The sequence below is a fragment of the Myotis myotis genome, unplaced genomic scaffold (genome assembly GCF_014108235.1).
Source record: "Myotis myotis isolate mMyoMyo1 unplaced genomic scaffold, mMyoMyo1.p scaffold_m19_p_5, whole genome shotgun sequence".
NCBI classification, from domain to species: domain Eukaryota; kingdom Metazoa; phylum Chordata; class Mammalia; order Chiroptera; family Vespertilionidae; genus Myotis; species Myotis myotis.
In genome coordinates, this window is record NW_023416357.1 from 62,802,582 (window position 1) to 62,829,917 (window position 27,336).

The 27,336-nt window shown below is 42.1% G+C and overlaps 1 protein-coding gene across 8 annotated transcripts in view; it reads right to left on the reverse strand.

Annotated features, from left to right (window-relative positions):
- Positions 1-27,336, reverse strand: part of EFNA5 (ephrin A5) — a 297,935-nt gene that overhangs the window by 80,176 nt on the left and 190,423 nt on the right. The window contains exon 1 of one of the 8 annotated variants that reach the window (XM_036308960.1): positions 22,488-22,668. The exons of the other annotated variants lie outside the window; for them this stretch is intronic. Coding sequence (XP_036164853.1) covers positions 22,488-22,552 — 65 coding nt within the window. The 5' untranslated portion in view covers positions 22,553-22,668. Of the gene's footprint in view, positions 1-22,487; positions 22,669-27,336 lie in introns of those variants that run through there. 8 annotated transcript variants of the gene reach the window in all.

The window sequence follows — 27,336 nt, forward strand, 5'->3', positions numbered from 1 at the left end:
GACATAGTCCTGGCCTAGAAGAACTGACAATCTAGTTGAGGGACAGTAGGATAATAAGTCACTGCAATGAAACGTGATAAATGTAAGAGAAATTTGTACCAAATCCTTGTGGAAAATAGGAAACAGCAACAGGCTTTCAGAGGGGTTATGAAGACCTCACAGAGGAGCCAGGTCTTGGAAGATGGACAGATTTATCTCTAAGAGAAGGCGAGGGGGGAGGTTCCCAGGGAAGGGGAAGAGGTACAATCCCCAGAAGGCTCGAAAGCGTGTTGAGAGAGCAAATGAGGCTACCAAGGGAGGTGAAAACTTTATTTTGAAAAAGGAGTTAGGCAGGAAATGAACAACCAGAGAAGAGTTTTGAGAAGGTGCAGGCCAAGGTTGGATTTTCATTTTAAAGTGATCATTCTCTTAGCCCTCAAGAAGATAGACTGGGTCGGGAGAGAGTCGGGAGAAGGAAGGTCACAAAAAGTCAACTGCAACAGACCTGGCAGACAAACGCATAGACATTGCAGGCTTTGGCTGAGCACCCGTACTCCCCTGTACCTGGCAATAAACTATTCACTTATTCGTCCATTCAGCAACTACCTGTAGGGTCCTATTTTGTGCAAGGTACTCTGTGTCATGGAAAATAAAGTCAGACACAAACTCTTTACTTCAGTTCCTTACGACTGCCTAGATAGGACAAGTTTGAAGTACGGCGTTTGTGGGATTGGAGAAAAGGACATGAATAAGAGGTAAGTTAATGACTGGCAGAAACACCAGAAGAGGGTTAAAAGTAATCCTTAACATTTTGTTCATTATTTGGCAGGACTTATATGACCACATGTGCTAAAAGTTAATATGCAGTGACCGAAAGAACAATGAATTATGAAGTTTAAGACTTGGATTTAAATACCGTCTCTGTGTGAACTGTGCCAGTCACTTAATCTCTCTGTATCTCAGTTCTTTTTTTAATATGTTTTTATTGATTTTAAAGAGGGAGAGAGAAACATAGATTGGCTGCCTCCTGCAAGGCCCCTACTGGGGATTGAGCCCACAAACCAGACATGTGCCCAGATCAGAATAAAATCAGCAACCTCTCTGTGCATGGGATAACACCCAACCAATGGAGCCACACCAGCCATGTTCATTTAATTTTAATAAATGAAAAACTACATGTCCTACAGTGCTATTTCAATTCAGCACAGGGATCATAAAGAATAGTGAGTACGTTTTTGGTGACTGTTTTTTTTTTAGAAACTGAATGATCAGACACCGTAGAATATGAGATTACACCCAATTCCATGCCAGGGTTTCCATTCATTATATCTATCTCATTGGCCTGAGGAACAGCTCAAAGTTGGCAAAGCATCTAGCACTCGGGGGCACAAGGAGGTCACTATGACTGAGAGTCTAGTGCAGGGGTGGGCAAACTTTTTGACTCGAGGGCCACAATGGGTTCTTAAACTGGACCGGAGGGCCGGAACAAAAGCATGGATGGAGTGTTTGTGTGAACTAATGTAAATTCGAAGTAAACATCATTACATAAAAGGGTACGGTCTTTTTTTTTTTTTTTTTTTTTTTTAGTTTTATTCATTTCAAATGGGCCGGATCTGGTCCGCGGGCCGTAGTTTGCCCACGGCTGGTCTAGTGTCTGGTATGGAAGGTTGGGAGAACAACAATAGGGTCACAATCATGAAAAAGATTCCACTCTTTCCACATGGACAGTGGCAGAACTAGGGACCACTTAGGTGGTGACCACTGATAGAAATGTCACCGCTGATTAAAAGCTATGAGAAAAGCTGTAGTTAAAGTATATTATCTCATCCTTTCCTCCCATACCTGCTCTCAAACCTACTGAAGGCACAAGCAGTCCATCAGGAAATGGCAAGCAAAATAATGAGAAAAACCAGTGAGGTCACCACTTAGAAATTTCCTCCCAAGTATCTTTTGAATTGCTTCGTAGAGTCTCTTAGCATCTACAGTCCTTGAGGAGCTCTCTGGGTTCCAACATTCCCATTACAGGGATATAAATATATAATGTGCACTTAATCAAAATTGCTTTACACCTGTTCCCTCCTACTAAAAACGCTAGAAAAAACACATCTGTATTACTCTCTCTGGACAGATAAAACTTCTCTTCCAAAGTCGTTCAGAAGGTAATTAGGTACCTTAAGTGTGGGGGTAATTTAAGATTTTGTCTGTCTCCAAAACTGTTGACAATATGTTAAGCAGATGGAGGTCATTTCTTTTATTTCTCTAACTTTCCCTTTTGGCTCTCCTATGAAGGATATGCTGACATAAATGTTTTGTTGTTATGCATGGTAGATAGACCAGCAGGTCCCAAAGGTGAGGCAAATCATGTCCTTTCAAATGATCTGTTATTTTTGGCAAAAAATTTGGATGCACTATGACAGAAAGCCTTGAAATACTTTATATGCCTCAATTTTAGCATTAGGAGGAAGGAGGGGGCTTAAAAGACAGGGAATTGAGATAGGCCAAACAAAAATGTTTTTTTAGTCATTTTGATTCAATGAAATAAAATGGCATTTTGAGCATCCTGGGACCTCTGTGCCTTTGGGTTCAGGATTACAATGGCCAAGTTCTTGGCTTCTCTAGATGACAGAAAAATATTCAGTTCCTCGAAAAATGGTGCTAGAGCCCTCATTGTGACTTGATTTAAAGTCACAAGTCTTGAATTGTGGAATGCCTTTTACCATACTCTCCTTTTGTCTCCCTTCTAAACTAGTTTTGCTGACTACATTTTTTTCTCTTCCCGATGTCTTTAAGCATGTTTGAAGCTATAATTCATACATCAAATTAATGAAAGCCTAATGACTGAAAGTATTGCTCAGTAACTCAAATGTTTTTTCTACTTTTGCTCCTTAAATGTTGCTTATAATGATAAACGCATGAAACACTGAGCAATTAGAGGGCTAAGGGTGAAAACCAGGGCATGGATGTATGTGGTTCATCTACTAAATCCTCCAACAAAGTAGTCATTATTTCACATGAACTGGACCCTGTTTTGTAAGACACATGGGGGTGTTTAGAATGCTAACATTATATCGTCTTTTTGAGGTCAACCAGAGACCACTCAAACCAATGAGGATATGAGAGTTTTGCTTATGTGTGACAACTCATAAGAAATATTTTTGAAAATCACAATGCTTTATCATTCATCACATTTCTTAAGAGAACAAAGGTAGTAATGATTTTGGAGGCTTTCCATTTTCTCCAGACAACTGCAGGAAACTCAGAGCTGCTTGGTCTTGGCATTTGATCCCTTAGTGTTAACCCCTTGAGAAGTCAGAGAGCCTCCTTCACAATACATACAGGACCATACTGTTCTATCACATAAAAGCTGTAGGTCTCACTAAGGCAGAAAACCTTAAATATTACGAGTTTATGCCATCGTTTCTCTATTCTCTGGTATTCATCAATAACCCCCCATTAATCTCTCCAGGAATCTTAATATAGCTTCTTGTATAGTAATACCTATGTGCTCAAGCTTCAAAGATCCATTTACTTCACATGTGTAATTTGCCCACTTATTCCTGCTGAGATAATACTCCTGGCTTAATTGCCCATAGAGCAACTAGATAAGTCAGCTACACTGGTTTGTATTAGCTGTCTCTGCATATGTGTAAAGAAAAAAATAAACATGCAAGATTGTTCAAGCTATAAGCTACAAGAATTGGGACAAAAATTATTCCCATAAATCACAAATAACTCCAACAAATATTTCTAAATTTTGCAAAATGGGGAAAAAAATCCTTAAAAATAGACTTGGCAATATCAACTACTTTCTTGTTTTGGAGGTGGAGAATAAATATTCTCAATATATGTTTAGATATATAGATTTATTTATATGTGAAGAGAGAATGAATAAATTAATGAATAAATAAATGCATAGAGAAATACAGATTACTCAAATGTGGACCCACTTAAGAAATATTAGACTTATGAAACCGACATTGGCTTGTAAAAATTCAGGTCTCTATTCACTTAACACATTTCGGACCGCTCAGGAGTTTTCTCGTGTTTCGCGCGCCACCTGTTAAGGACCGCTCACGAGTGTTCTCGTTTTTCACGCCCATGGAAAAAGGAGAGAATCTAGATCCTTATGTAAATTTTGTTTGGTCCCTCTTCATAGAGGAAAATGCTCTACGCAGTACCATACGTTAAAAAAGTACTAGGAACTTTAATTGTTTTTGTAAATAAAAATGTTATAATTATTGAAAAGCAACACCTAAAGTTCATTATGATGATTTAAATAACATGCAGTTTGCCCAAAAATGTGCGGTCCCTGGCGTATGTCTTAGAGATTTCTATGCGGTATGCAATGTGTTAATAATCAGACCTACTATGAAAGAAAAATCTCTTTATATAAAAAATTATCTCTTATGTAGTAAACCCTAAAAGAGTCATTTTCTAATTGATCTGGCTTGTTAAGAGTCCCTGTGAAATAAAAGAATTACAGTGCCTTTACTTGCGTAACTCATGAACACACAGATGTGCACACACATAAAGACTTAACTTAGAAACATAGTTGTTTAGTAAAACATCATCATCCTTCAAATAAGAAAAAAGGAATGCTTGCCTGGTTTTTCCCTTTAAAAAAATTTATATGAACCTCATTAAGAAGTTCTTATATGTGCTCTCATATAAGAATAACATTTATTTTAAATAAATCTCTATTTGATCTTCTGGTTTCCTTCTAAAAGCATGTTACTTCTAAATGATATCATACTATTAAACTGAATACTGAAATAAATGGTATATATTTGATGAAGAAACCCTAGAATATAGTTACATTCTAGCTTGCGTTCTAAATCTAGCAGAATTTTCAACAGAAAGATAGATATTGAAAGAATTGATAAAAGACATTGCTTTTTTTATTTAAAAACTTCTAGTATCTGATTAAAATAAGACACTAATCAGACGAATAAGTAAATGTTATATTCAGAATAAAATTTCTTTCATATAAAAAAATAGGAAGATATATTATTGCCAAATGGGTTTTATGTCATTCTGATTTAAGTAAGGCTTAAAATATGCTAGGCCTAATATATGTGGAATTGTCTTATGTACAGTATGTATATGCATTTTATGTAGGAATCAAACTCTATAAATTGAGTTCCATAAGCACACAATACAGAATAAAAAATAAACCTATATTTTTTTATTTTATCTTTTTAAAACGTTTTTTTATTAATTTCAGAAAGAGGAAGGGAGAAGGGGATAGAAACATCAGTGAGTGAGAATTATCAGTCAGCTGCCTCCTGCACACCCCCTACTGGGGATGGAGCCCACAACTCAGGCATGTGCCCTGACTGGGAACTGAACCATGACCTCCTGGTTTATGGATTGACTCTCAATCACTGAGCCACACTGGCCGAGCTATATACAGGTTATTGACTTCATGATTTTTAGGGTGATTTTAAAATGGCACTAGCAATGAGCTCTGTGAAGTTTTCACTTTTGAAAAGTCCAAGACCTTATGGTCTCAATGTAAAACAAACAAGAGCTCACAAACTCAAGCAACTCCAGAGACGAAAGGCAGACCCTAATGGCAGCAGGTAGAGTGGAGTAGGTATTATTGAAATACTTGTTGATATGATTCAAGAGTGCTCAAGGCCAACTGATGCTAAGGGCCACATGTGAAATCAGCAGAGGCCTAAGCTGGCTAATTGTCTCCTCTGATTGTGATGGTTTTGATTAGAAGAATAATCAGCTCTCAGCAGCCTGTAGGCAAAAATGCCAACTGAGGGTGTGTGTGTGTGTGTGCGTGTGTGCGCGTGCGCACATGCGCACACACGTGTAAGAAATGACTGTACAGGTGAATGAATACAGATCAGCATTAACCCACTCTTCAAACATTAAAGGGGTTTCAATATGCACGAAGCCAATAATTGCCTTCATAATTAGCATGAGCATTTTCCTCCTGTCACTTTGCAATTGCTTTCATACATACTCTAATGCTGATATTGGAGCTTTATAAAAGTAAAAATATATTCATATTTTGTCAGTAAAATTTTGAAGACTAAAAATCAAAGTCATAACCCATTCTATAACCCACTTGAGTACTTTAAAATAGTTTACACTAAACTCAATGAGAAACTGTTTTAAGATAAAGAAAAGCCCTAACAGGTTTGGCTCAGTGGATAGAGCATCAGCCTGTGGACTCAAGGGTCCCAGGTTCGATTCTGTTCAAGGGCATGTACCTTGGTTGTGGGCACATACCCAGTAGGGAGTATGCAGGAGGCAGCTGATCGATGTTTCTCTTTCATCGATGTTTCTAACTCTCTATCCCTCTCCCTTTCTGTAAAAAGTCAATAAAATATATTTTTTAAAAAAGATAAAGAAAACTTTCTTCTTATTTTATCTAAATATTGGTGAAATATATAAAATACAGCTTTATTTTAAAAATTAAGAATAAACATTTAATCACTCAAGATACTACTTGAAATCAGTTCATCGCTTTGTAACCTGCTTCTTTCAATATTAGATTGAAATTACTTCAGCCTCTAATCAGCTCTGTGTACAAAATCTTTTATTTAGAATGGTCATCTACTTTAACTACTATCCCTATGTTAGAGATTCTTAAACCTGGACATTTAGAAATAGGAAACCTCCAGAAGTGATTAAGCTCCTAAAAGTGAAAACGTAGGAAAACTTTTTAAATCACCAAATACTAAAAATTTTAGTACCGCTAATAAATTTAAGGTCATTTTGTTAGTGTGAGAATGTAACATGTATTATGTATATGCTCATAAATTTATCATCCTATATAATAAAAGCCTAATATGCAAATCAATCAAACAGCAGAACGACCATTGGAACGACTGGTCGCTATGATGCACACTGACCACCAGGGGGCAGATGCTTGATACAGGAGCTGCCTCCAGCCTGTAGGCCCCAGGCTGGCCAAGGCAGATGCCAGCTAGGGGCCTTCCCCCACCCCCATCGCCCCGCCAGTTGCCCCACAGATGGGCCCTGATCACCAGCCAGCCCTAAGGACCCTACCCATGCATGAATTTCATGTATCAGGCCTCTAGTTTTTAGTATATTTAGAGATGGGCAGAGATGGAACAAGGCAGAAAATATTCCAGGACAATATACTTTATAACTGTTTTAAAAACATAGTTCTTACTTTTTAAACTCTCTTCCCACAGTAGCTACAAAAATCAGACAGTAAGAATGAGAGAGCCGGTGGGAGTGAAGTATTTAGGTTATTTTAAGCTCAATTCCATGGACAGAGGTCGTTTTATCTCCAGTTAAGTGTTTAAAGTCATGTGATAACACTAATGCAGATTTCCATCTACTTGATGGACTAGACAAAATCTCAAACCCTCAAATGGTGCCTCCAAATGTAACTGTCAGTCAGCTGATGTCAAAACCTAATGTCTTCGCCATGGCCTCACACATCTGGTCCCTGTCAGTGTCAGCGGGGTCTGCTGGATGTGGTGTCGTGGCAGGCAAGATGATTTATACACACAGGCCCAAAGATCTCAGAGCACATTTTCAGGATGCATTTCATCTGGTCTATGTCCCATCAACAAATGATTGACTGAAATTAAACCAAACCTTTCATATCCTGAAATCTGAGCCGTCTCCACTGCTCCCCTCACTCAGATCATGAATATATTTAGTTAGCCGGGGAATTCACAAAAGACCCATGTCAACAGTCTATTAGTGAGAGAGAGAGAAAATTCGCATTAAACACCTCCATGCTGTAGCCTCTGACCTCCTTAAGCTGGCACATTTTTAAAATTCTTTATGGGATAAGGAATGACTAACCAGCCACCCGAGGAAACTCATGAATATGTGGTGTTCAAATCTGACCAGCGTTTTCCTTGCAAATCTAACTCTCGGAAGACCCAACATACTCTGTGTATCAGAAGTGGGCACCGCCTTTATCAAATACATTATTTAAAACACAGTATCGAATTTTTAGGATGGAAAGTTCCTCCCTCTCTGCCTCTCACCTATCTTGATTCCAATCTCCTGGGACAACAAGCAGGCATGTAACATAAGACACCCAAAGTGTCTGTTTCTTTGTTGTGAAAGCTCATCACTGCAATCTGGGAATGGATCGTTCTCTCCACTTTACTCAGTGTCAATTATTCTTTTGCACCAGCCTTGTAATGATCTGTGAAACTAACACTTTGGTCCAGTTCACATTAGCATATGCTCAGCATGACTTTAGCGCACAGCCGTCCTGATTGGGTGCCACCAAACTTCTGATTTTGAATGTTTCCTGCAGAGAAATGCCATCCACCGACTAGGAAATGCTCCATACTCCACGTCTGTTTGATTAGCACAGTTTTAGCTTTAATAGGCATAATACAAATGAAAGATGTTAACTGTCCCTTTAACTTAGAACCCTTAATTGAAAAAGAATTAGGGACCCCGAGAATGGCTGCAGCTGGTATTCCACAGGGAAAGGGCTAATTAAGAGCTCTGGGGTGGCCAGTGTGTGCTTCAGCGCCTAAAAGGAGGTGTCCACATATATCAATCTGAAGTTAATTTAACCTACGCTAACCAGGGTGTGACATATATTTTTAGCCCAGGGCTCGAGGCCATTTCCCACGTATCTCTTGTCTAACATGCTACAACTTGCTTAAGCACTGAAGGAAGCAAAAAAGTAAGTAATGACTGTTTAGGTAACGACAGGGCAGTGCAAATCAGTGCCTGAAGAAGCCAGCTGTTCGCACACTGTCACCCATCCAGGCGGGCTTGTTCCAACATGCAAAGCAGTGGGCTACAGTGCTTTCTATCTAGGTAAAGGTGTAAAGAGTGGCATGTGTAGCAGCCAGCAAAGAGAAGCAAAATCTTTTCAGATCTTGCTAAGTCTCTCGAGAGCTGAAAAACATTCCTTTTTAAGAATAGATGTTCTGAAACCAAGTGCTGCTGCAACCATACCGGTGGTCGGGTATCTGCCTGTTACTTGAGCAAACGGTGCTGCGTGTCCCAGCAAATCGGTCTGGCCTCACTGCCGCTTCAGGTGGGGGCTGAGCCATCACCGCTCTGGCTGCCCTAGCTTTCCCCTGGTTCAAGATGGCCCTGCAAGAATTTTGGGGTTTTTTTTAAATCCATTTTCTTTAAGGACAAATGCGGCTTAAATAGTCAGAAAGGTTCACCAGAATCTGCATGACCCCAAATGTCCACTTGGACTCTGTGTAGTGGCTCGGCCCCGGTGCACTGCTTTCCTCCACACTCACTCCGGCTTTCCCACTGGGGAGCCCTCCTGGCAGGCCAAATGCTCCACACCTCTCCTCTGCCCGGGTCAGTTATAGGCCCTCCAGCCTCAGTGACCCACTCAATTCTACTTGAAAACTCTCTTTAAAAAACCACAACCCAGACTTTTAGTGTGTAAATTCAACATTTGCATGATTTTTCCTGCTTAATTTTTATTGCTGATATGTTATGGTCTAAAGCAGTGATTTTCAATATCTTTCATTTCATGGCACACCCAAACTATGAAAATTCTGCAGCACACTAAAAAAGATATTTTTTGCTGATCTGATAAAAAATATAGCTATAATTTTGATTCATCCACACTGTAAGGCTATTGTTGTACTGGTTATTGTCATTTTTTGAAATTTGACTAAATAGGTATTGCATGTTTTAACAATTCTTGCTGCACACCAACCGTGTGCCTGCTGCAGCACGCCAGTTGAAAATCGCTGGTCTAAAGCTATCTTCTCTGAAAGACACATCTTTTGCCACATTGAGGTGGAAGAAAATGACAGAACAGTCTTTAGCGATAAAGGCACTTCCCTGGCCTCTGACCCTATTAATTATGTTTACCATATGACTTAAATAACTTTCCTAGGTCATACAACCACAGAAAACTCAATGGTGAATTTGGGGAAGTGTGAGTAGGAGAAGGAAGATTTATGGGAACTCTGTACTAACTGATCAGTTTCTATAAACCTAAACCGGAGTTGTCTGAGTGCAAAGGGGTTGAAGACCCTGCATGTAGAGGAGAGGGGCCACAACCGGGGTGTCAAGCACTGTGCAGACAGACGGAAGTTCTGAGCTTCCAGAGTGATGGGTGAGTTTATGCGGCTTCCTCAGTGGGAGCACAGCGGGCACCTCACATAAAGCAACACTTGTTGACAACGGATCCTAAAGGACCTTTATTAGGGTTTTAATGGCCACAACTCTCGTCTCCAGCTGCCAACAGACACCAGAACCGGCCTGACTTGGCAGCTACAGGTGGTACTAACCACTTCATATTATTCCTTTAACTCTATTTTATGCAACGCAAATGCCTGTCTTTAGAAACTGTTTAGCCACTGCCAAAGCAATATTTTTGTGTGCAGTTTTGGCTTTTCTTTTTTTTAAAAAAAATATGCTTTTAGCCCTAACTGGTTTGGCTCAGTGGATAGAGCGTTGGCCTGTGGACTGGAGGGTCCCAGGTTCGATTCCAGTCAAGGGTATGTACCTTGGTTGCAGGCACATTCCCAGTAGGGTGTGTGCAGAAGGCAGCTGATCGGTGGTTCTCTCTCATCAATGTTTTTTTGTTTTTTTTTAATATATTTTATTTATTTTTTACAGAGAGGAAGGGAGAGGAATAGAGAGTTAGAAACATTGATGAGAGAGAAACATCGATCAGCTGCTTCCTGCACACCCCCCACTGGGGATGTGCCCGCAACCAAGGTACATGCCCTTGACCAGAATCGAACCTGGGACCCTTCAGTCCTCAGGCAGACGCTCCATCCACTGAGCCAAACTGGTCCCGGCTCATCGATGTTTCTAACTCTCTATCCCTCTCCCTTCCTCTCTGTAAAAAATCAATAAAATATATTTAAAAATATATGCTTTTATTGATTTTGAGAGAAAGAGAGAGAGAGAGAGAGAGAGAGAGAGAGAGAGAGAGAGAGAGAGAGAGAGGGAGAGAGGAAGAGAATCATTGATGTGAGAGAGAAACAATAGATGGGTTGCCTCCCGCATTCATCTCTAACTGGGGATAGGTCCTGCAACTTGCACATGCGCCCGGACAGGGAATCGAACTGGTGACGTCTTTGCCCGGGATGATAGTCAACCAACTGAGCCACACCAGCCAGGGCCCTGTTGTCTTTTGACTCAGGAAAGGCTACTATGCCACAAGGATGACTACTGTCGCCAACAGGAATTGCAGGTAAGAAGGGCCTGCTCTGCTCCACCTAACTTAACATTTTGTGTTAGAATAAAAAGCAGAATGATTTTTAAAGGTTTGGAAAGTATCTTCTTTTTGATGTTGCTGATGCCATCCTCACGTTGATGGGACCAGAACTAAAAAACACTAAAAATTGAATTTTAAAGATGCACCCGCCACCATGGAACAAAGGATTGTGGGCCCCATCCATTTGTGCTCCATGTCTTCTATTATTGCCTGCTGACTATTTCTGCTCATAAGGGACCGTGAACTATCCATGAGTGCAAAATGGATACAGCACAAATTGATTCAGTAACATCACACAGACATGTATGAATAATGAGGTTCAGTTGCAGTCTGTCACACAGCAAGCATATCAGTGTAACTGATTTATCGAAAACTTGACTGGGTAAAGCCTCCTTCTTAAGAGAAAGTATCAGCTGTTTCTTTATTGGTTAAAACACGCACACACACACACACACACACACACACACACACACATTTGAGCAAACTCAGACCCTTGAAATGCTGGAACTGCCTTAAAGCTGACCTACTTCCTCCCTCTTAAGCAAAAGGAGAGAAAAAGGAGGAGGAAGAGGAGAAAATGATACCAACATTACCATAAAGCTTGAAGGCTCATCAGAGATGCTAATCAATTTCAAATTCCCCAAGGAAAGCTGCGTCTTCCTATGGGTGTCTGTGACTGTCAGAGGAATATAGCTAAGTCATTAAAGCAAGATAAAATGAGCGTCTCCTTAACCCTTCCTTTAGAAATATGCTTGGATATTCAGTGAGAAAAACAAAAGGACGCCACGCATTCATCCTCCATTGTCATGCAGATGTGGGGAAGAGGAGTCACTTCAGGCACAACAGCCCACTATCTTTAAAATGTGCTCCTATTCTGACCATCTGCTAGTTTAAATGAAAGAGGTAGGAGTCAGACTACCTGACTCCTAAGTTTTCTTCCAATTCCCAGTTCGAGGAGACCTTAAAATTTAAAAAATAAAGATGGAACAAGGAAGGTTAAGATTTTCTGAAGAGAGAGATTGAAAGTAAAAGCATGGGCTAAAATACCCATAATTACAACGTAGTTCTACACAATTTTCAGATGAAGCAAGGACAAAGTATACAGAAGATTGAACTTGCTTACAAGTACAGAAAAAGCTATTCAATAGAATTCTTGAAGGGTACAAAGGTACCACTTAGTAAGTCACTGAGTTCAAGCCCCAAATAGCATCTTTGTGAAACCAGTCAATGCACCCCTAAAGAGAGGCCCTCTGTGCCAGGTATTAAATACAGAGAAAAAGACCCTTTTCTATGGGTTGTGATGGAGGCAAGGGAGTACAGGGGAGGAAGGTCCACTCAACTGGATAAATGGACCCGGCATGGCTTAGAGATGCAGCATTGCTTCTCTAGGTCAAAAGTGTTTAATTTTATACAAGAATAACAAAGAACCCTGGAATTAAACAAGGCATTCTAAAAAAAAAAGTGGGGAAAATTAAGTAAATCCAGTAATAACTTGATTAACCTATTTAGTCACATTGGTTCATAAAAAAATCAATTATTTAATATAGGCATTAAGTAAAAAAAAATTTTTTTTAAGCATCTGTAATTTATTCACTGGCCCTAGGGATATCTTTAGAATCAAAGACAGCTTAACTGAGTTCTGAAGTTCTCACCAAGTATTTGTACGGTTTTCAAAGGGCCTTGAAAGCAGCTAGGCACTTTCTGCTTCAGGCTACACATTAACTAAATTCCAATGTGCCCTGCACAGAGCAAGCTCTTAATCAATTATTTCCTGCAACTCTTCAGAAGGTTCTTTTTTGCAGAGTATGTGGTTAGGCCCTGGGATCTCTGCAGAGAACTTGACACAGGCATACACACTCTGGAACTCTACAGTCCTAAAACTCACCCACTTGTCATCTCTACAGCAAAGACTGAAGAGCTGAGAGAATTCAGAAGAGGTAAGGAGGACAGAATGTGTGAGGCAGGGTGTGCAGAGAGAAAGAATCAGAGAGGGAGAAAGAGAGGGGAAAGGGAGAGACGGAAACCAACGAGAACAAACAGGGCATCTCTTGTTTATAGAAACAGTTTCTGGAATGAAATCTTTATTTTATGTTGAGAAATCAAGTGAACAAATGGGACAAATGCAACATTCAGGAACTGATTTCAAATAGAAACTTGCTCCACAATAAACACCCACAATGCAGAAAGCTCCATGGTAAATGGCCCCAAGCACAGGCTATGAGCAAAATTGAAAGCTTCATGAGCAGCTAATATATTTTTGAATCCCAGAATTTAAGTCACCAGTTCAATGGACCTACCATGCCTACCCATATTTGTGATGATCGGAAATGAGACTAGAGATGGAAACACCTGGCAAAGAATAAGCCTTGTCTTGCTGTGAAGAAGGGTATTACCCAGAATACCTGCTTCCTATAACTGAGAGGCACTGCCACCTGCCCAGGAAGCAGCTTCCGAGCCTCAGCTAAACCAAGTTTGATTCCTTCTTCTTCCCTCTGCTCCCAGATCCTTTCTTCTACTCCCAAGTCCATTATATGAATGGTTCACACTTTTTTGTGTGTTGAGATTTGGAAGATTCATGAACCTGAAGTTCATTCATGCAAGGAAAGAAAAATACCATACAAAGACTTGTACTGAAAAGAAAACACAGCTGACTGTGAGGCAGGAGACCTGGGTTCCAGTCCCCATTCTGTGTGACATGGAATGTGACATACATTCTCCAGGGCGGGGTTTCCTTATGGATAAAGAGAGGGTGCTGAAATGAGCAGGGGGTGGGGTTTAGGGGCATACTTTAATTCTAAGGCAGCATACTTTTTATTTTGCTGAAAATATAATCACAGTAATTTTCAAACGGTTTTGAGGAAGTTCAGTTTTGGTCATTCTCTACTAAAATACATAGCGGGCATATATTGCTAAATGAATAAGCAAATTACAATCCTATCTAATAAAAGAGAAACATGGTAATTAGCTGTACCTCCGCTACCCTTCCCATTGGCTAATCAGGGCGATATGCAAATTAACTGCCAGCCAAGATGGCGGCCAGCAGCCAGGCAGCTTGAAGCGAACATGAGGCTTGCTTGCTTCAGTGACGGAGGACTCCCACGTTCCCCGCCTGCCTTGCCGGCCTCTGAGCTTGCAGTTTGAAACATTGTTACAAATATAGAAGCTAAACAAAACCCCAGAAACCTGCTTTCAGCCAGCCAGGATCTCAGAGCTGGAGTTGAAACAGTATTTCGATTATAGAACCCAAACAAGCCAGATACCTGCTTTCAGCAGCAGAGGCCTAAGAGCTGGAGTCAAGCCTCAGAGCTAAAGCTGGCCCAGAATAAAAAAAGAAAAAAAGAAAAAAAAGGAGCAGTTGGGAGCTTCAGTCACCCTCCAGCCTGAAAACAGCCCTCAGCCCCTCACCCAGACAGGCCACGTACCCCAGTGGGGACCCCCACCCTGAAGGGGGTGTGACCAGCTGCAAACAGCCATCATCCCCTCATCCAGGCTGGCCAGGCACCCCAGTGGGGACCCCCCACCCTGATCCAGGACACCCTTCAGGGCAAACCAGCCGGTCCCCACCCGTGCACCAGGCCTCTATCCTATATAGTTAAAAGGGTAATATGCCTCCCAGCACCGGGATCAGTGTGACAGGGGGCAGTGTCCAAACCCCCTGATCACCCTGCGGCTCTGTGTGTGACAGGGGGTGGGGCCACAACCTCCCTATCCACCCTGCTCTGTTCGTGACAGGGGAAGGCCACCCAACCCCCTATCAGCCCTGCTCTGTGCCTGATAGGGGGGAGCTCCCCAACCTCCTGATCGCCCTGCGGCTCTGTGAGTGACAGGGGGGAGCTCCTCAACCCCCTGATCGGCCCTGCTCTGTGCGTGACAGGGGGGAGCTCCCAAACCCCCTGATGGGCACTGCTCTGTGTGTGACAGGGTACGGAGTCCCAACCCCCCTGATGGGCACTGCTCTGTGCATGACAGGGGGGAGCTCCCCAACCCCCTAATTGGCCCTGCTCTGTGCGTGACAGGGTACGGAGCCCCAACCCCCCTGATGGGCCCTGCTCTGTGAGTGACAGGGGGCAGTGCCCCAACCCCCCAATCAGCCCTACCCTGAGCGTGACTGAGGGTGGCATCGCAACCTCCTGATCTTCCCTGCTCTGTACATGACAGGGGGGACCCCCCAACTCCCCAATCAGCACTGCTCTGAGCCCGACCAGGGGCTGCACCTAGGGATTGGGCCTGCCCTCTGCCACCTGGGAGCAGGCCTAAGCCAGCAGGTCGTTATCTCCCGAGGGGTCCCAGACTGCGAGAGGACACAGGCCGGGCTGAGGGGACCCCCCCCCCCCCACCGAGTGCACAAATTTGGTGCACCGGGCCTCTAGTATAATATATAAAGCAATTTTGAGCATGTTCACACACATTATAGATGTATTATGAATAAAGTTTACTTTCATCAGTGCATTTAAAAATATACTTCTAATTTATTTCAATGACAATGCATTTCTTTTATAATCATGAAAACAGTATTAGAATTAAAAAGCTAAGCTATTACACCTATCTGTTTTCAGGACTATCTTCCAAGATTTTCCCAACAAACATTTGTGATATATGTGTGTACGTGTGTGTGTGTGTGTGTGTGTGTGTGTGTGTGAGCGGGGGGCGGGGGGGGGCATATAGCACTGAGATTCAGTGATAAGATTTGGGTCACTTAGTAAAAATAATTGACCCAAACATTTTAGAGAGCAAATAAAATTCTGTTAGAGGGCTTAGGAGAATTTTGATAATCAATGGAGTGATAAATTCAGGTACAAAGAAAATTAAAACTATTACTTGAATTAATCTGGGGAAGCTGTATCTATAAGAATTTTCTTGTAATCAATTTAAAATTCATTAAGATTGACCTTTTCTATACTCTTTCATATGCTTCCATATCCTCTCTTTTCATAAAAGCTATGCACTTTGCTTCCTTGTGGGGCTGATCTTAAGTTACTAATGCTGACTTCAAAGGCATACAGTCACACCTACCCATCTGTATTGAGCACCCTGATGCGAGCACCTTGCATGTAGCTAGTACCTCGTATTAGATCAAGGTTTAACTACTCTGAGAGCAGCAAGGTAAGTGGGTTGGAAGCATTAAGGAGAGAATTTTAGAGTTCAGGAGAGAGAGCTTTTATTTATTTTATTTTTATTTTTTTAAAGAAGACAGTTTTCTTTTTAAAAAAATATATTTTATTGATTTTTTTACAGAGAGGAAGGGAGAGGGATAGAGAGTTAGAAACATCAATGAGAGAGAAATATTGATCAGCTGCCTCCTGCACACCCCCTACTGGGGTTGTGCCCCCAACCAAAGTACATGCCCATGACCGGAATCGAACCTGGGACCCTTCAGTCCGCAGGCCGACGCTCTATCCACTGAGCCAAACCGGTTAGGGTGAGAGAGAGCTTTTAGACAGTTTTAATATCAATCTTTGATCCAGAAGCAATGATTACAGATAAAGGATAAAAAGAACTTCACCAGGTTTAAACAGGAGGCAGGGAAATAACTTAGGCACACCCTGCGCCTGGCTTCCTAACCTTGGAGACTGGCTGGCTTCAATTCAGCCCCAGGGCCAGCAAGTAGGACTGCAATTTCTGGGGCCAAGACAAGGTCAGTCCACTCTATTGTCCTCAGCCTATGCCTACCCTCTCCATCATCCCTGTCACACCTCTGGCCCTGGGATGCCTTTTGACGAACATGAAACAGTGTCCGTCCAACCCATTCCTACCCCAGGACAGAACAGAGCAAGGCTGTGCTCTGGCAAAGGCGGGGGCAAAACACAGAGGTGATGCTGCTTCCAAATCTATTGTCTGCACGTCCTCCGGGGATAAAAGAGAGAAATTCTGTACATAATTTTCCAGAGAAACAGAGTATCACAGAGGACCCTGGGCTCCTTCCCTGCCGCAACGCCTTTCTCTGAGGTGGTGAACAGTTTCATTTCCTGCCCGAGCTTTCGACAATGAACTCTAATAACTCAGCCCCTGCCCTCCTGACAGTTGAGTTAAACCCACAGAGCAAAATGTTACAAATGGAATCCCAGGCCAAAGGGGAGTTGCCCACAGGCTCGAATTAACTACCAGTCCCTAGTAGCTAACCTTCACTTATCACACGGAAAGAACTCTGAAGCAAATCCAAATCCATGAGCAAAATTCATCATGCCAGGGAAGAGGCGAGGGGGAAATAAACACCTCAAGTCCATAGCTGGTTTCCCACTCTCTCTCCTGGCTCCAGGTCCTGACAGAAACTGCATTCATAGCGTCCCTCTGCCTGGAGAGACCAACCTGTTTTCAATGCAAAACTTCTTTTCTTTCTCTTTTTTGTCCTTGAGACCAGCACTGAGCTCACTGAGGAAGTAAGGCCTAAGGGTTTACACCTGCGACCCAAACTTGCCATTCTGTGTGAGATTATTTTAAAGAAAAACAACTTTCTGAACCACTGCCTGTCCTTAGGCCAATGCTTACCAACAGCACCAGCACTGTGGTGGTGTTTTTTGTTTGTTTGTTTGTTTTCAAATGTGACCCAAATTATGACTTGTAATACACCAGAGTTCACCTTGACTTCTTTCCAAGTTGCTCCCAAGGCCATCTTTTTTTACATACTTGGGAGGAATGGACATCAACATTAAGCTTCTAAAGATAATGGCTAAAGATTACCTTAGATGACCGCCCAATGTAATTCCTTTGTTTCCTAGATCTTATTCTGTCACAACTTATGCAGGACACGAGAATAACTGAGATGGCCAGGTGAATCCTAAAAAGGAGTCATGGGCTGCTCCTGATAGGGCAGAACACCAAGGTTCCACTGCTACTCCAAGGACAACACATAAAATGCGTGTCCTTGCCTCGCAGTCTGAGCCAACGACAGTAAAGCCAGGGTGGTGCTCATGAAGTTATGGCATTCAGCGTGTGAGAACTGAAGTCCAACCCAACTGAGAGTCAACTAAGTAGCTAGCTAAATAATTAAGAGGTTTTATTCCCAAGCAATTCTCATAGCGGCAGCAGAAAGGCAACAAAAATAATGATACTCTCCTCTCCAGCTCTGACTATTCAATTAGTTTCCTCATTTTAATTTTTAAAGATTTTTTTTTATTGATTTTTAGAGAGGGAGAGAGAAAAAGAAAGAAGCCGCAATGTAAGAGTGAAACACAGATTGGCTGCCTCTTGCATGTCCCCATTGGGGATCAAGTCCACAACCTTTCGGTGCATGGGAGGACGCCCAACCAAGGGAGCCACATGGGCCAAGGCTTCATTTTCAATGTACTGTCATGGAGTCTTACATTGTAAAGGTAGTGTGTGTGTTTGTATGTGTGTTGGGGGGGGGGGGACGGGGACTCCCAAAGATATACACATGCTCCAAGCAAGACAGAGCCTGAGATCTTCACAGAAAAATAAAGAAGAGAGGAGCTAACTAGGTTTCATGACTGCTGGTGTGCTGTGTGCTACAACCATCCTGCCCTCCCTGGGGTACCCCGTAACAGTTGGAGCAGGAGCCATTACCTCGCCGTCATCTCCAGCTTACATGAGAAAGTCTGGACCACCAGGAGTCTGACTAACGCACATCAAGGCTAACTGTAGGACTAGGATTCAACCCCAGGTGTTTCTGACCCACAGGACTTCTCATGAGACTAGGATTGCAAAGATGGTGCCCAGGTGATTCAGAAACGCATCCCTTTGCTACGACAGTTCGCTCTTGCACTGCCAATACTCCACTATGACACCCAAGTTGCACTGTGGCTTCAGAAGCAATAAGCAGCTAGTAAATCCTGTTAGGCCATAGTCTGTGTCAAAGGTGCAGGTATTAATGCTGAGTCACTGCTATGCTTTGCAGAGATAATACTTTATCCTCCCTGTCCACATGTGCTAGCCGGTCAGCCAGGCTGGGAGAAAGATGGCTCAAGTGGAGCTGGGCACCTGAGCTCAAACGAGAGGAACGGCTTTTGTCCTGAATTCCCTTCCCCACTCCCGCAGCTCAGCAGCCGCAGTGTCTGCCAGTTTTAATGAGTTATATGCACAGGAACACAGGCCAAATTTGGGTGAATGGAATGCTACCCTTCCCAGTTGTGCCGCATGAAGGCTAGTCTTGCAAAATCAGCTTAGAGAAACTTGCTTTGTGACACTCATCTTTCCTACTTTCTGTCGCCATCAATGAAGTCCGGTCTCCTGTTCTTTCACCACTCGTGTGCTGTCTACTAGATGGAGGAGATAAGGTGAGCTCGAAACTAGCTATGATGTAAACTAGTGTGGTGAGTGACACATGCAAGATGCACAGAGCCTTCGATGTCTCGGTGGGCCACCAGGGAGGGGCACACAGGTGTTGGCTTTTGAGCCCAGTGTTGTAGAAAGTGTGGCAGCCAGAGTCGGGGAAGACAGAGAGGGCCTGTCCCTGTCCCGGGCTGAGAGAAATGCCTAAAAAGACACTACAACCCTAAGTTAACCGCAAAGAAGGTATGTTTGTCTGAAGTATGTCTTTTATTCTTTCACAGCCCGAATCTCCAGCCTGTGTCCTTCGTTGGGGGAATTTAGTCTCAATAAGGGAAACCAATCTTTAGAAGACTACTAAGAGGTTACAGAGTAATTTACATTTAAATAGGTAATTACTGAACAAAATCGAAATATAAGTCTAAGGGAATGATTATAATGGTGGAATTGAGACAACATGACAAGTGAGGGGTCCTCTCAGAATCTATCAAATCTCATCACATACGGCATATTTTCAAAGTGAATGATCGACACTTCTCGCAGGATTGTGAGAACGACAGGTGATCTGTGGATATAGCATTAACCAACTATGAGTCACAGAATGAGAAAATTATTCCTTTATGAACCCTCTTTCAACTTCTCAAGGAGAAAGTCTCAGTTTGGTGCTAGTAGGTCTTTCACACCTAACACTGGCTAATCTCTACTTTTAACAAGAAAAAAAGTAGGCTTCAGGAACAGACCCTCCTTTGCTTAGTGATGGCAAGTAATACTATTCATGGCAAGGACTATTTAGAAGAATATTTAGGAGATATAAAGTTTCCATGAAAAAATGTTAGGTAAAAAAGTATTAGGGTCTATATATTTTTTAAATATTAAATAAATTCTGGCAAATGTGATAGATGCCCATAGCAAAAATTTTAAAAGCAGCACATGGATGGCCAAAGTTTGAGAGACCTGGTCTCATAAGGTGGCTTTACCTTTCGGCTTTAATGGCCCAGAAGCAAAATCTAAGAGTGAGAGTGGGTGGGGAAAGCCAGGCCTGAGCACGGATGGCAGCAGACCCAGAGGCAGGGTATAGACATGCTGTCCAGCTGTCTTTCCCAAGCAAAAGCAGGAAAGGCGTCTGTGACCCAGTGCTCAGGGCCTTCCCTTTGCACAGCACATCACAAATAATCAGAACAGGTAGCAAACGTAGGTATGCATACGTGCTGACATCAGTATCAGGCTTCGGGACTTGGTCCCCCCCTCCCCTTCCCCCGGTAAATTCATCCTCGCATTATAGTTACAGGAATGAACCATTTAAATCCAAATTTTCAAATGCAACACAGCACTTTGTTCTTTTTTTTCCATGACCTATTTACGCTTCATTTAATGCTCAACATCACTGACATCCTTGTAGAACTAATAACACACAAAGCCATATAGCTTTCTTTTGTTAAACAAAAAAAAAAAAAGGCAGCGTTATGTAAAATGTGCTTGAAAACATGTGCAGAGAAATGTGAAATCACAAATTTTTTTTTTTGGAAGGGAAGAAATCTTGACTGTCTTTTGTTTTGCCAAAAAGTTAGTTCAGCACCCAATAAAAAAGAAATTATACTTACAGCTTTAAATAGGCAAGACTCACGTTGTCAAAATGCACATATTTTGTTGAAAACAGTCTTCCTTAGGCAGGGAAAACAAAATTGCTGTTAATGACAGAACTTTTTAGATTGTACTTGGAAGGGAAGCGTGTTTATGAGAAATAAAGCTAATGAGTCACAGAGCAAAAGAGAACGAAGTCATTCCTCACCTGATAAGAGACAAGCCCAGCGAGCAGGGCTCACTCATTAAAGGTCAGTCCTGCCCTGTGCTAGTGCCAGGCGACCTCCCGTAGAAGGTGCTTTTGAAATCTTCCAGGTCTGAACAATCACACCCTTAGAGATGAAGGAATGTGCCCCAGGGTGTTTGAGAGTTAAAACCTCACCATTCTTTTATCTTTTATTATTTTTTGGTATTCCACCAGCTTTAATACTTCTCTTGGTTGAAATATGCATTGAAACTTGTATGAAACTAATTAATCTGTCCTTATTTCAACATGAATCCATAGTCTACATTGAATGTAGAAATGCCCAGCTGGAAAGTTAAAAAATATTTAGGTCAAACAGGTTATTTGGGATCATGTAAGCATTAAGGAAATACAGCTGCTTAACTGAATGACATTTTAAAAGGAACAAGCCCGAGAAGTTGTCAAGCCTGTTTGTGTGTTGATAAGAGCATAGGATTTAATTACTTGTGGGTGGTTGAGGAGAATCTGGCTTCTAGCACATTTGGTAAAATTTAAACCACATTCTGCTCCAACGACCAATGAGTGCTCAGCAGGACCAACTACATAATTCGCAGGGCCCGCTGCAAAGTTAAAATGTGGGACCTGCTGTTCAAAAACTATTAAGAATTTCAAGACAGCAGCAGCATAACATGGAACCCAACGCCGGGCTTTGTGAGACGGCGCGGCCAAACATCCATGCAGCCCGTTACGCCTTTTCCAGCTCCTAAAAAAGCTCTTTCCCACCCAGTGTCACGGAGGCGCCCACACCGCGTTCAAATGAAAATAGATCCTCAAACGCCCCAAACAATATTCCCCTTAACAGATTCAAAGATTGATATAATTCTGGAATTTCCTCTTCCTCTGTCTCTCTTTATGTTTTGGCAAGTCTGAATCAAGACTTCTCAAAATATTTCAGTTCCTGCTGAGGAGCTAAGCCAAGGGATCGCTTGGTTATAAACAGGAGCTCAGTATATTGTAAAGGAAGAGGTTAACAATCATCTGCAAGTCAAGGCCTGTAGCCCACCACCGACTGGCTGACCTTGCCACAGTGGTCGCTTTCTTTTCTTGTTAATGTGTCTTTCAACACTCAAACAGGATGTCAGCTCTGAGGGAAAGTTCCTGCCCTTTTCCTACCATGAACCCAGAGCTGTTTCCATACCACACAGGAATCCCTGTTACTTCCCAGCGATCGGCTGTGCATTGTGGCTGCACTTCAAAATGAAGCAGACGTATAGCACAGTAAGAGTAAACACAAACACAAACACACACACACACACACACACACACACACACACACACACACACCTGAAAGAGAAGTCGCTCCACAAATTCTGCCTGTGAAATTCTAGCATCTTTTCTCCTTTCTGCATCTGGAAGCTTCAAATGATCCTTTTTGAATTTAGCGATTCTTTCTGGCAATGAAATATGAAGAGGTGATGATTTCCTCCAAATTAGGAGGACATTAACAATTAAGTGTTAATTCGAGCACCGTTAACAGTAATGCAATTATAACCGTTTCCCACAAAGGGCAATAGGAAATAATTACTCTGATTCTCAAGTGATAGTTCTAGGAGAATGAGATTCTTGGTCTAAAATTCATTAGGAGGGGCTCTCAGCAACTCTGAAGCACACCTACAGCTGAAGATAACCCTGCCGCTGCCAGCTGCCAACGCAGGCCCTCTCTAGATGTCTGCTCTTGCTCCTGAAATATGGCTGCAGTGGGTGGTCCTGGGACCACTAGCTTGCTGTTCCTGAGGCTGCCATCCTGTCCTGAAAAAGGCTTGTCTGAATAGCCATAGATGCCCTTTTAAGCCTCCAAGCTGGACCAAAAGCAAATGACATCCAATCATCATTGTTGGCTCCTAAGTTTGATGAAGTGTATCCCAAGAAATGACTAATCTCCAATTTCCATATGCATGTCAGCAGTGAGACCTAACCAGAGAGAGTGGTATAATAGCAGATAAACCATTAATGCCTATCTCAGTCTTATTTGATTAAAATTGGAGGACTAAACTGAGAAGCTGATAAAATCAGTCAGCTGCTAATGTTTTCTCCTAATGATGCGTAGATGAAAGTTTAAAGTGTCTCAATTCCATAGCAACCCTCAATTTTAGCAGTTCTTCAACAATCCATAAATCCTTCTCTCCTTTCATTTATCAAAGATTAACATTGCGAATAATGGATTAAAATGAACTTTTTTTTAAATTTCATTTCTCTATTCCCTTCTCTGATGGAGGTCCACAAGAAGAATGATAAAACAAAATCAGGAGAAATATCATTTTTTTCCTGTCTCTTTCCTTCAACACAAGCTTGTCTGTTAACCAGTCTGATGATTTTTTGCTTCGCTATCTGCTCAAAGCTATCAGAATCTATTCTACTACCACAGGCTCTTTTGAGCCTTGTTACACGTATGAATTAGCATCATGATCTCCTTAAATGCTCCCTATTATTTCCTTCCTTTCTCCTCTCCTAACTCACCAGGCCTTCCTGGGTGAAGAATCACATGACTCCCTGTTCTACAAGAACAGATCTAATTCATTCATGCTTGGTCCTTCATGTCGTCCACGGTTTGGCCCCACTGTACCTATCCAACCACAATTTCAGGATGCCCTGTCAACCTGGTTTTCTCACCTGCCCTGTGAACGCCCAGCCTCTGGCCTCTGCTGAGTCTCCCTTGGCCTACAATTCCCTCAGGTCTCCACCACTGGGCTTTGCTTTTCTTTTTCCCAATGGTTAAGCTCCACTTTAAATCTTCCACCACCTTCTTAGCCCAAAAAGAACTCTTCCTTTTCTGAGATCCAACAGGACTGAGACCATGTATTTATAGAGATAATCTTTTGTAATCCTGGGGCATGACCCCAGTTGCATTTTATATTCCTGAGTATTGATGAGGACCATGTCTTCCTCATCTCTTTATCCCTCATTTTAGGGGACATGACCTACAAGTTCATGCTAGTCATTTGAGGATAGACATATCAACCCTCCAATTGAATAATACAGCCTGGATAACTGATAATGAACTACTTCTGCTAATAGGTTAATCACTGGCAAATTATGGTCGGGGCATTGTTGCTTAGTGATGCTGGACCACAGATTGTGATGACTCATGATGGTATGTCTTTTACCAAACAGTGCCGAAACGATGTATTTGATAATCAGTTCAGATGTAAATGGTAGCCAATGAAAACAGAACTTAAAAATCCAAGAATTCAGTCCTCTCCTTCACTGCTTGACATTATACCTATAGGGAATAGCAAAGTCAACAATATTACACATGGAGTTCTTAACATGTAGTTGAAGATTTCTCTATTGTTTCTTTCAACATTTAGTAAGTTACTTCTGTGTCAGGATATTTTAGAAATAACTGATATAAGATATCCTTGCAGAGAGTCCAAATAAATAGCCCTAAGTCTGGACTGGTAATACAAAAGCTCTGGAAATTCTAGGAAAACCTATCATTATTCACAGAAAACACATGCACACATGTGGAAAAAAAAACCATACATGCAAAATACAAAGTGTAATTGAATAATTTGTTACTCCAGAATAAATGTAGATGTTGAAGGAAATAAAAACAAAGCCAATCTTTCACCATGCTCAGAGCTAGTTTTACCTACAGTAATGGGGCATCTTGCAAATTTAGGAACTAACAAAACCAGTACTTCCAAATACTGTTTTTTATCAGAACAGAATCATTTAAGGGTCTGTGCTTGCAACGAACTAAGACCATGTTTTTCTCAGTTGCTACAAGTAATAATGTGAATAGTATTAGTCATGACAAAAACTGTAACATTTTAGATGTTAAAACACTAGAAGTTAGTAAAGGTCTCGAGAACTAAAGGAGAACATGAGATAGTTTTCACATTCCTGGTTGCTCATTAGCAACCATCACTCCACAGCTTTCATATTAAAAGCATGGGCGCTTGAAGACTTTAGTTCTTAATAAACTTTGCCCACGAAGCATGCATCAAGTGACAGGATAGTGCTTCCCAGGACAGGGGGACTTGTCAGACTGTGCAACAGGATCCCATGGACCTGTCTCAATCAAGTTAATTAGAGACATCTGCAGCACAGAGATCAAGCAAGCCTAGCCCTGGCAGCTTATTTGCACCAAAAAGGTACAACTCATGTGGGAGGTAAGAGGGCTAGAATGACAAACAGATAGCAATCAGTAACATGAGCCAGCTCAGTCATCTGAGCACACTCACTGCTGAAATAAAGCTGGTAGGACCAAGGTATGCAAATGTCAAGCCGATGAAAAGGCTCAAGGATATCTGAACAAACCTTTGATATTCTTAGCCCTGCAGGAATCTCAACACTGTAAATGGAACCCCCTCTACCCCCAATCCCAGCACCTGCTTGAACTCTTCATTCACCTATGCATTATCTCCAAGGGTTGCTCACACTCATTCCAGGGACCCTGACCCCTGTTTTTCTGCAAACAACTCTGCCCTCTTCCAAGATGTTGTTATTGATGGCAATCCAGCTCAGGGGCATGCTCTGTTTGAAGTTGTAGCCTTTGTACAGCTGACACTGAAACTTTGCCTCTGGTACTTATACTCCACAATTCAAATCTTAGCTCAAGAAAGCCACATCATTCCCCCATGCTGCATTCCAGGGTTTTAGCAGTCTAGCTCTATAAAAGTTAGTTGAGTTTGAGCCTTTAAAGAATTTCTTTTATTCACCCTTTTTGGATAGCATTCTTAAATCCCCCAAAAATGACAGCAGCCAGCTTCTCACGGATTGCACTACTTCTGTTTTGCATACATACATTAAGAAGAGCTGGGTGTCTTTCACCAATGACACGTAGGCTGTTCTCTCTGTTATTACTAGGGATGCTGTCGTGTGTTAATGTGAACTACAGCTCACTGGAGAGGCTGACAGAACTATGCCCAAAGTCAGGAACTGTGGCTGTGATAGACCCAATTTTCAAAGCTGAGTGGATCTGAACATCCAGTTAGCTTAGTCATTTATAATTTGGTGTGGGATAGATGTCATACCATGATGTACTCTTTCAGCTCTGGAACACATTTTGGTTCAGTGTTCTAATTCATTAACAACTACTAGTGGCCCGGTGCATGAAATTTGTTCACATTAAAAGGGGATTAATTAGAGAAAATATTTTAATATTGCTATTTGCCCTTTCTCTATAATAGAAGTGTCAGAGATGAAAGAAAATTAGTAAAATATATATGAAAATCTTCCTCCTGTCAGAGTCTGGGGTGTGCTGCAGGACCCAGAGTCAAGTCCCCGCATAACCGCGGCGCCTCAAAATCATGCGAGACCCAGACCCAGCCAGCCCCACCCTCATTGGGTGGGATTCAGACCTAGCCGGCCCCACCTTGTCAAGTCCCGCCAGGCCGGGGGCGCAACCTCAGGCCCCTGCTGATTGCTTGTTAAGGCTCATTATGGGAACTCAGCCTCCGCTGTGGGCGCAGACATCTTGTGTTACAGAATCCCTGCCTCCGCAGTGGGCACAGCCATCTGGACCATTACAGTGTGATGGTCAATTTGCATATTCCCTCTTTATTAGATAAGATGTTTTCATGTTATCTTAACTTCCACGTAGTCAATAAACCACTTTCATGGTTTAGCTATAGAGTTCCATAAATGACTGATTACAAACTGGTGGCCTGTGGACCAATCTCAGCTCCGAATGTCTAAGTTTTGGCCAGCTCAGTGTTTCAGAGTAATCTGAACCAGCATTTAGAAATCCAGAGATTCCATATATAGCACCAACTTTGGCCTTCTTGTGAAAAATTACAAGAGCTGGCTTCTTCTTTCATGGACATGTTCTGCTAGAACCGATCAGCAGCCATCCCTTTCTATAGGACCCTGACGCCCCCTGTTCATGTACCAGGACTGATTTTCTCACTTGGATATCTCCCTGCTTGTGGTAGCATATAATTTTGTACCCCATGCCAATGAACCTCTCTCTGTCACTTCTCAGAGTTTGCCACATAATATTTTACAGATTTTTGTCTACACAGAATAGCCTGAATAAAGTTTTCACGGGTTTCAGACAGTCTGACTTCCAATTTTGCATGTAAAACTTTCCCAGAGGATCAGAAAGCCTTGTTGAGTTTTCCTCCAAGCATAACTGATACAATACAGTGAGGTGTCATCACACATCCATGGACCTCTGCACTGGCAA